The sequence below is a fragment of the Antrostomus carolinensis genome, unplaced genomic scaffold, assembly GCF_000700745.2.
Source record: "Antrostomus carolinensis isolate BGI_N321 unplaced genomic scaffold, ASM70074v2 scaffold16064, whole genome shotgun sequence".
NCBI lineage: Eukaryota > Metazoa > Chordata > Aves > Caprimulgiformes > Caprimulgidae > Antrostomus > Antrostomus carolinensis.
The window spans coordinates 13,330-24,086 of NW_010312968.1; the positions used below are offsets into that span (position 1 = coordinate 13,330).

At 39.4% G+C, this 10,757-nt stretch overlaps 1 protein-coding gene across 1 annotated transcript in view; it reads left to right on the forward strand.

The window, feature by feature from the left end:
• Positions 1–7,975, forward strand: part of GLRX3 (glutaredoxin 3) — a gene marked incomplete at its 5' end in the record, with an annotated part of 17,168 nt that extends 9,193 nt beyond the window's left edge. The window contains 5 exons of the mRNA XM_010167190.1: positions 2,421–2,478; positions 4,295–4,347; positions 5,552–5,591; positions 6,173–6,265; positions 7,703–7,975. Of these exons, the coding sequence (XP_010165492.1) occupies positions 2,421–2,478; positions 4,295–4,347; positions 5,552–5,591; positions 6,173–6,265; positions 7,703–7,753 (295 nt within the window). The remainder of the gene's footprint in view (positions 1–2,420; positions 2,479–4,294; positions 4,348–5,551; positions 5,592–6,172; positions 6,266–7,702) is intronic.
• Positions 7,976–10,757: the final 2,782 nt, after the last annotated feature.

Sequence of the window (10,757 nt, forward strand, 5' to 3'; positions counted from 1 at the left end):
TTCTTGTCTCTCTTCTAAGAATGTATTCTTTAATGTTAACTGAGAAACTAATCTTTTTAAACATTAGTAGCTTTTGTTAGCTGTATTTGGTATAGACTTCATAACGATGATGTCACTGGACAAAATATCTAGGCTTGTCTCCTCGTTTTTCTTGATTACTCATGTCCTTCAGTTCCTGTTTTCTTTCACCTTGCCAACATGAATACATGCTGCAGCAGGAGGAAGTGTGTTGCTTCCTGAATCAGATGTAATATCTAGAAACCAATTTGTCTTCCTTTAACCTTCCCATTTGAAGATTCGATCTTGTTTGAAACTCTGATGTGCCCCAGGCAGTCCAAGCTCCAGATATCTGACAAGCCATTCTGTTTGAGAAGTTGCTGCTCATAGATGTGGCTGGTTTTTCTAGTTGTGATGTGAATGGTGCCGTTAAGACCTGCAAAGGGGGGGCTGGTTTACCCAGAAGGTGGCCTGGACCTTGAAGGCAAATATGTTAGCATAGATTCTCTCTCGATAGCTGAGGAAGGTAAGAGCAAGTTTTACAGTGCTCTAGATGTGACTGGGTCTGGTTCTTTTGCCTTCCCAGCACAGTGGAGAAATAATTTAATGCAAGCCATTTTGATTCAGTGATAAATTATACTTACTGTCAGAGTTGTGTATTCATTAATCCATCCCTTTTTAATTTGTTCTATGACTGAGGTTTACCTTTTTGTTCCTCTAGTAGGTTAACTTGTACATTGTTTCACCAAAAAACAATCACTGCCTCTTGCAGTTTGAGGTTAAGTTGTAGGTAAAGATGAGATTGTCTCAGTATGGTCTTTGGAAACTTATTTTAGAAAGCTTTCTTTAGTCTCTTCCTTTTTGCAAGCTGGCATGAGCTGCAACTTGACTGAATTTATACCTAGTTTTTTTATTGTGCTTAGTCTTCTTGGGGAAAGAAGTTAATGTGAAATGTCCTCTGCTTACCTAATGTGTTTTAAAAGATTAAAATTGTTAGTATAGCTGAATGTCTCCCTAAAGGAGCAACATCTTTTATACAACTGATAAAAACTTCACACACCTGTACAAAAATTTTGGTGTAGAAGTGGCCTGAAGATGAACTAGCTCAAAATTCACTAGATGGGTCATAAGTAGCTTTTTGTTGCCTAATTTATTCTTCATGTTGTAGGAGGTGTTTATTTCTTGTGTTAACACATGACATGTAGCTGAAGTTTTTCTTCTGCTTTCTGGTGACAGCTGGGAAGCTCCTTTTCCATGGCACAGATTAGTTTTTCATACTTAACAACAGAGCAACTGACATCTTTCCAACTACATTAACTGTCAGTCACTGACAAGAAAACCCCTATGAGGTAGTTATTCAAACATGTGAAGACTTTGTAAAATGAAGGAATATCAGTAGTAGGATCTATTTAATGATAAATTATATTCCTTTACTCAATATTTGATCTTTTCTTATCAGTTAACTGTGTCTTTTTCACTTGAAAATACCCTTGAAAATGGACTCTGGAAATCAGCTTGGTGTCAGAAAACAGGTCTGGCAGCTGGGGAAGCAGCTGATTGCAGGTTGCTGGAGCTCACCCTTGGTGTAGCTGTTAGCTCTGCTCTTGCTTTTTAACAGAGACTGCTTGGTTGGAAAAAGTATTTTGATGTTTACATGTGAAAAGGCTGTAGGTCACCAACAAAATGTTATTTAGTTTTATTTTGCAAAGACCCTGGATTCTTCAGTCTAGAATATTTTTGCATTGTACCAGTCATACAAAGTGATTTTTTTATAGAAGATTATCACCTGTTTTGCATTTTATAGAGGGTATTTGCCCTTAGCAGGAAACTGTTGGACAGGAATCTTGGATTTTTTCTTTTTTCCCATCAATTGTCACAGAAAGCCTTCCCTAAAAGGAGAGGGAAGGGAGGGGAGTGTCTCAGGGTTGTGTGGGTAGACCCAAAGTGGACAGGGCACAATGGGGCAATTCTTGAATGTCAGCAGTGGTTAGTCCATGGATCTTATGACTGATGGACAGTAGGTTTGGCTCTTACTCTGCAGAAGACATTCTCAGATGGAGAATGAGAAATGCTAGATACTCTATTCAGAATGTGAAAAAACAATAGGCCACTAAATATAGACACTGTCTGTAAAATATCCTGAAATGAGGTTTCTCCGTAAACCTCCCGCTGCTTGATACTTGGAGGTCAATCTAGAAAAGTAAATTATTGCTCTAAAAGTGACAGGATGGTTCAAATTCATTCACTAGAGTTTCTGTAAGCAGCTTAAATGAGCAGTGTTCCTTCTAATCATGCTTTCAATGCGTTTGGTGAAGCTGTAAGTTCCTATCTTGCCACTTTTTGCATTTGTTTTCCTGTTGAAACAAAGCTTGGGATAATAACCAAGCTGGTTTATGTCTGTCTGTCTTTTGTGCCTTCTGTAGGCTTAAAACATTGATAAACAAAGCTCCTGTGATGCTTTTTATGAAGGGAAGCAAACAGGTAAGATCAGTGTTGCAGAGTGTATTATTTAAACTATTTTCTTTTAAACAATGACAATTACCTTATTTTCCTTACTTTCTTTGATTTCCTTGCTTAATGTAAATTAATGGTGGTGGGAGGTTAGTTATTTGTCTTTTTATGGGATGCTTCTATAAGGCATATAGTCCCTGTTTTACCTGATGGAAATATGTTGCTAAAATGCTGATAGCTGTGGTATTTGGTGCCCTGCCGTGACATCTGTCAGTTGATCTACAATGCAGGGATGACTGGAAGAATTGTTAGGTGTCCTTCTGCTCTTAGTTATTGATTGTCTTTGCAGATAAGGGATTTTCTGATGTTCTGAGTGCTTGCCCCTCATGTCTGTCCCATTTGAAGCTTACACTTTTACTATTGCTCAAAACTTTATCTCTGGACTCATCTTTCTTGAAATTTCCCTCTGTTGACCTAATTGGATTGGGTGCCCAATCCTTTTTAATTTCTCTGACTTTATTATGCTTTCACAACTGCATTTTGAAATAAAAAAAGCTACTAGATGTTTTTAAGGCTAAAGTATAACACCATGTACTATAAATGATCCACTGTCTTTTTTTTCCTCATATACATGGCATGGTCTGTGCCTGGTGTCTTCAAGCTGCACTTAATTATCTTGCTCACTGAAATAAAGATAGTGACTGAAGACAGACAACTGCTAACAGTTAGGATTAAAATAATAGCAAATGACTGTAAAGCAGAAGGTCAGTCTGTTGTTTTGCTTTACATAGTCAAACCAAGTAACCAGGGGATAAATTGTTCCCTTTTGGACAGCAAGGTGCTGCAATTCTTCCTGTCAGAATTCCTTGAGCCGCACCTAACTTGGGCTTTTCATTGGGGTGGGGTGTTTTTCATTAGGGTGTACCCTAATTAATAACTGTAGGAACTGACTGCATGTTATGAGAGCTGTTTGGACAGTATGTTTTCTAAAGGGCTACAGAGGTAGGGGACTGAGCTCTTCTATGTGACTTACCTTTCCGTTTCACTTTCTCATTTGTTCCCTGAGCCTTTTCTCTGTATTAACAGATACTTTAAAGAAGGTAATAGTCTGTTTTACCAAACCATTTCCCAGCCACTGCAACCCTGTGGGAAATGGTTTGGTAAACCAAACTCTATGCTGACTCACTGAGACAGTGGGGATGAGCTAATTTGGGTTAGGTCTTCCCAACAGATGCACTTCTAGCTCCTTTAAAACCTGTGTCTTGCCTGAAGAAAGGAAGAATTTGGGCAAGTTGCTGAACACATTTTTTTTTTTTTTTTTTTTCTTGAGCTACTGGTGGAGTGAAATCACCAATAAGGAGGAATAGTCTGGATTAAAAATTCAGTGTCTAAAAAGTGATGGGTGTTCTGTGTCCTTGTACTGTCAACATGAAAGGTTTGCAGTCGATACTTTCAGTTGTTAATTTGGATTGGGAGTTGCTGTACATAGCAGCCTATTTATTAGTTGACCATAGGTTGCTGCTGGCTCCAGAACATAGAGTAAAGGGTAGTATATGTCTCAAAATAAACCACATCTATTTTGCAAATGTATTTAAGGCGTTTATACCCCTCTTATCTATAGCTTTCACTTTTTGAAAGGTCAGGAAATAATAAAGCCCAACTGGTTTAAAAGGGAGTGTTACCAAACCTGGAAAACAGATTCACCTTGTGTCATTTCACACCACAGCTGAGGAAGGTCTTTCATGTTCTGTCAATATTTTCATTTATTCCATGCTTGAGGACCTGGAATTTTGTTGAATAAATATAGCAGGTACATGTTTTAACATGTGTGTGTTTTGCATTCTAGGTAGCAAAGTGTGGATTCAGCAAGCAAATTATAGAAATCATGAATAATACTGGGTACGTAAGTGGGATCTTTATTTTATTTTTTTTTAATTTACTTTGGAAGCCAGTTATGTTTTGAAAACTACATCTTACAAATAAAGAGTTTGGAAAATGTCAGTGGAACACTTCCCCAAGCATAATTTTCTTTGGTTAAGAGTATTGATTTTACTATCTTTATGTAAAAGCCCATAGTGTAAATCTCTGCCACACTCACTTGATACCAGGTCAGATGTGGTGTGTCGGGTATTTCTCATGCTGCTTTAGCAGTGCCACACAGTGATTGTCTTCCTCAGATTGAGGAGTTTATTGCATCAGTGAAATTTTTTCTTTTTTTTTTGCTGTGATTGTTGACATGAAAGAAATCCTGCCACTCTGATGAGTAACTCCTCTTACTGAGGTCCCTCTTGATCTGTTTCCTTAATCTTGGAGCCTCTCATGTTACCTAGCCTCAGTTTTCCTCTTCAAAGCAGCTCTTTCTGCAGTGAGAGAGATGAGTATCATCTTCCTTTGAACAAACTCTTGTTTAATTTGGACTGCTAGGAAGAGGTCAGGCAGTTGTCTTGATTACTAGACGTGAGCATGGGCTTTTTGAGAGAATAGGTGATTAAATATCAATATACAACTCAGAAATAAATAGCAGTTACTCAAATCTTTGTTCCTTGTCACTGGCCCTGGTCCACTTGCAGGACTTTGCATACTTGCTGGTTATTGAAGAGTGACAGTTCTTCAAATACTAGGAATTCCCTACCAAAACTCATCCCTGAATCAACCAGAAATCACATTTACACACAGGCATTTTATTTTTGTGGTTTTACACAAGTAATATATAAGGATGGTGAAATAACTGCAGCTGGTTGATTCCTTAATAAAAAGCTCCAAAGAATATGTGTGTGTCTTTTTAAAAAATATTTTTTATTTTAATTTTTTTTTAGCTTAGTGAACTGAATTCCTTTGAATGTATTTTGGCCAATTAGTCTCTAAGCTACGTGGCTTAATTGTTTACTGTCATCTGTGCGTCATAAGAAGTTTCCCATGAAACCAGAGATTTTTCACATTACGGTTCTTGGTGCCCAAGACGTTGACTTTTGACCTCCTGTTTCCTGTGAATTCTGAGTGGTTTGGAAGCTAGCTTGTAAAATTCGCCCATTTTGAATTTTTGAGGGTTTTACATTGCAAAACTCCACAGTAGATGATTTTGATGTTGTGTTTTTTTTCCTAGCATTGATTACGAGACATTCGACATACTGGAAGATGAAGAGGTAATTCATAGAATCATAGAATCATAGACTGGTTTGGGTTGGGAGGGACCTTAAAGCTCATCCAGTTCCAACCCCCTGCCATCAGCAGGGACACCTTCCACTAGACCAGGTTGCTCAAAGCCTCATCCAACCTGGCCTTCAACACTTCCAGGGAGGAGCAGCCACAACTTCCTTGGGCAACCTGTTCCAGTGTCTGACCACCCTCACAGTGAAGAATTTCTTCCTAATATCTAATCTAAACCTCCCCTCTTTCAATTTAAACCCATTTCCTCTTGTTTTGTCATTAGTTGTCCTTATGAAAAGTCCCTCCCCAGCTTTCTTGTAGCTCCTTCAGGTACTGGGAGGCCACCAGAAGGTCTCCCTGGAGCCTTCTCTTCTCCAGGCTGAACAGCCCCAACTCTCTCAACCTGTCCTCATAGGAGAGGAGCTCCAGCCCTCGGATGGAGGCCCTTCTCTGGACTTGTTCTAACTGGTCCATGTCTTTCTTTTTAAGTTTTTTAAGTTTTTTCCATCACCGAGGGTTTCATTGTTGCTTTTACCACAGTTGAAGTTTACATTTAAGATTATTTTTTGTTTTTTAGGTGCGGCAAGGATTAAAAACCTATTCAAACTGGCCAACATATCCTCAGTTATACGTGAAAGGTGAACTCGTTGGAGGGTTGGACATTGTTAAGGTAGGAATGGGAGAATTTTGAGATGTAAATTGACAGTTTGTTTAAAACACACACACAAATTCCTGTGTCGTGGCCCTGGATCTCGAGACCAAGTGACTGGGTTGCTTCTGCTGTGACTCTATTAGCTCAGTGTGTGGTGGAGGGGAGCTCTAAATCTCTAGTGCTCTCATATGCCAAGATTTAGCAGCAAGATGTATTTTCTTGACAGCAGTCAGTTACTGTAAAGACTGTTTTCACCCCGTGGGTGTGTTTTTACAGGTTTCTCTTCCTAGTTTTACTTCTGACATTGCTTTTTTCAAATAAGGTGGGTGAGACCTTTTTTTTTTTTTCCCTAGCAAACAGTCTCATTCCTGGAAGAAAAGTGAGGTTTATTGTGGTTGTTTGAACGGACCCTCAAGCAACGAAAATAGATCTGCATCTGTTACTGTGGTTTTTGATTTTTGTAACAGAGTAGGCACAGTGTTCTAAACCCCAAATACTCTTGAGCCCATTCTTGTCTGAATGTTTTATAGCCAATTCCTCAGACATTGTAACTCCTGGGAAGAGGCAATCAATAAATCTCATTTAGTTCTAAAAATACCGGTATTACTTACATTATATAGATTACTTTAATTTTATTTATTTAACAAGTGTGTGGGTTATTTCAGTGATCAGTGAGTGTAGTCTTGGGCATTGCAGAGATGCTGCCAAATGCTTCTCTCCCTGGTATTTAAATATGTCTGTTTGCATTATTGGACTATATTCAGTTCACACCAACTGACTCGTATGGGTAGATGAATGTTGTCAGTATTTTTAAATGCATTTAATGTAGCATAATATGGAATAAAATTGAGACAGTTGCTTCTCTTGAGATGTGAGAAGAGAATATTTACTCCACAACACAGTTATTTTAAAACCATTTCCTGCTGTTATCTTATCTCTTTAGTAACCCAACAGCCTTATCATTTGAATTTAAATCATCGAGATAATACGGGCAAGCACCTCTTATCTAGGACTCTTGCAAACAAGACAGGAGGAGGTTTGTTTTAATGTGTGGTAGTAACAAAATCTATCAATGGATGGTCACCTTTTCATTTTGTGGGAGGCATTTTGAATGTTGTTAAACGTTGTGTATGCCTAAAATACATCTTGAATTACATCTAGAAGGAGATAGATTTACCTGGTAACGTTGATAACAACCAATTCTTTTGATGAAGTGTGTCTTTTCATTAAATAAGTTTCCTCTCTTACTACATAGACACAAAACAGAATTTAAATACAACGTTATGAACTTCAAAGTCTTGGTCCAGAGGGGCCTCTAGTGGGTTGTCTGGTGCATGCCCTGTGCAACCAGTGAATTCATTGCCTCAGCCATAAACTCCCCCCTGTTGAAATCCCGTTAACATCATCACTGAATGCACGTGGAGAATAATAATTGCTGTGCTTATTTCTTTACAGGAACTAAAGGAGAGTGGTGAATTGCTGCCTATTCTGAAGGGAGAAAATTAACGGAGAAGGATGTCAATAGGAACCAAAATACTTTGAACAATTATTCATTTATAGGTTATATTGGAGCAATATCCAGCTTAGCCCTATGGAACTGATCAGGAGTGAAGACAGACGACTTCTGTACTCCGTGTATTTCACAAGACCACGCTACCTATGAAAACATGTTTCCACTGAAGATATCAAAGCTGTCGAGATCTTCAAATTCAATTAAAATATAATGCTGAAGAATTCTGGGGTTGTTGTTATATTCTGTCTGTGTATTCATTGCATCTAGATGTTTAAGAACTGAGTAATCACACCACTATTCATTGCAGTACAGTAACTTGCATCTTTTTTTGGGTGAGGAGGGGGGGGTTAGCTCTCGTTAGGAGAATATTAATGGGTGTATCTCTGTGGGGTGGAGCATAACAATTTTCTGTCCCTGTTCACAATTGTTTTCATGTCTAGTGAGTGAGAAAAATACTATTGAAACCTTAATCCAGCACACCATTAGGAAGTTGTTATTAATGAGTTTCGGCTCTATACTATGCATCTTCATTATCTAAGTAGGTACAGTAATTGTTAATTTCATACGTTCAACCTATTTTAAAATAGCTTTTTGGGCATCTTTAAATTACAGTGGAAATGAGCCAATAAACACCATGATTAGGGCAGTCTTCTGGTGCATCGTCAGTGCTCCTCCAGTTAGATGGAGAGGTTGACTTTCTGGGCTATGACTTTGGCAATTTAAATCCTTGGGTTAATATATGAATACTTCACTTCTGTATTCAGGGGGTTTAATTTGTTCTTAATCCTTCTTTCCATACCTGTAATGCTCTGAAATATAATGGTCTGACCATCATTAACAGTGGCAGCACAGGTGGACTGGCAGGTATGTGCAGGAGGATATTTCTTTTCAAAAGAAACATTATTTTTTTTTTTTTTACATTCAGGTTTTTTGAGTTTTTATCACCTGTGCTGAGACTAATGAGGTTTTTATTTTGGAAGGTGTTTTTGTGTCTATGAAATACTGAAATATTTCTGGTTAATTACGTATAGGCAGCGATATTAGCTGCTACTGACTTCTAGGTGTGAAATACTGGGTTTTAAACTGTTTTGAGAGCATTTGTTATACACAGTAAAGAGGACAAGGACACCAGCTTCTTAGAGAAGGTCTAGAACGTGAAGAGAAGCCACCTCCCTTTATGAAACCCAGTAAGTGAAGCACTGGTGAGCAGAAAAGTACCTGAACTTCACCAGTAATACACATTGAGTTGAGAGATATTGCTGAAAGCCTTTTCCTCACTAATTATTTTGTTGTTGGTTGTTCTTGCAAAGAAACACCTGTGTCTGCTCAAGATTTCATGGCCAGAAGCTCTTCCTGAGGAGTTCCTTCCTTGTTAGGAGGGGTCAGGGCTGGCCCTGCGCTCCTCAAAACATGCCTGGAAGAAGAAGGAATGCCCAATGAGTTTGCTGAGGGACATGGGTTAGTCATAGGGGACTGGTCAGTGTTGGGTTCATGGTTGGACTCGATGAGCTTAAAGGGCTTTTCCAATCCAGGTGATGCTGTGAGTTAGGTGAAGTGTTAGGCAGCAACTGGGAAGGAAAGTCTTGGAAGCAAGTTTGGTTGCTTAAATTCTAAATATAACCTAAATATACTGGAACCTGACTGAGTCCCAAACTGGTGAAGATTAACTGCAGAGAAAAAGGTACCTACACATGTTACAGCATTCCTAGTGACTGATGTTGAATTCAATCCGAGTGTCAATTTACTAGGACTAGCTTTAGTAATTACTATAAAGTAGTTTATATTATAACTTAAAAATCAATTTTAATCACTATCAAAAAATAATCTTGTCCCTCTCATAAAAACAAACCTTAATTAATCTCTGGCAGTGAATTGCAAATACATCCAGGCAGTTGTCAGTAGCAATTGTAACCTACTTCAGAAAAATAAATATATATACACCAAAAAGTAACATCCCTGTGGTCAAATTAGGAGCTAAAAACTTTAATCAAAACAAGACTAAACACAAAATGCTATTTCTTCTGAGGTAGTTTTCCTTCAGAGTTCACTACAGTGGATTTTAAGTAATTGGGGTTTATAGAGTCCCACTGATATATTTGTGGAAGTGCAAAAGACCACTGGTGAGTAACAGCTTATATTTTTATATTCCATATATTCCAGTGCTGCCCTTGTTACACCAGTACAGAGTTTATTCTTGAAATGAAACTCCTGTGCTGCTGTTTGTGTTTGGTGACTGTTCTTTTAAGTTTTGATTGTGCTCAACCGAAGCTCTCCAGCTTTGTTAATTAACAATATTTGGTATATTTAGTGCTCGTTCTTATGTCAGAGCTCATTGTAAACCCACTCTGTGTCAGTTAAAATGCCACTGTGGGGTTTTTTTCTGTAAACAAGCACTTTTAAAAGCACTTTTCTAACCCTTTCTGCCCCTGGCAGTGAGTCTGGAGCTGGATTTGGAGAGCTCGGGGGATGCCCACGCAGTGCCAGGGAGCACGGTGAGGAGAACCCCTCCAGATGGAGGTGTTTGACATGGCAACCAGAACATCAACCTCCAGCAGCTCAATGGTGTGAGTGGGGCAGCACGTCTGGATTTCACACTGGTGCTGGGAAAACGCTTTCGGCAGCAGGTTATTCCACACGGGGCTGGTGCTGCTGGTGTCACAGGGACACCCCACGGCTCTGTCACTGCTGGGTCTGTAGGTGGCTTCGCTGCTGCCATCGCTGTCCCACTGCTGTGGTTTTGGTGGGGTTTTAGTGTGGTTTGGTGGGGTTTGTGTGTGTCTAAGGAGCTGCAGAGCTCTCGGCTCTGAGCTGCCTTGGCAGAGGGAAGGATGTGTGGGTGCAGGCTGCCTCTCCGTGGCAGGAGAGCGGATGTTGTGGAGGAGCTGCTGGCCTGTGCTCCCCTCCTGCTTCAACCAGAGAGTCGGGAAATCTGCGGCTACGGGAAATGTGCTTCAGCCGTACAGCCGGTCACAGACTGGTGGGGTTGGGAGGGACCTC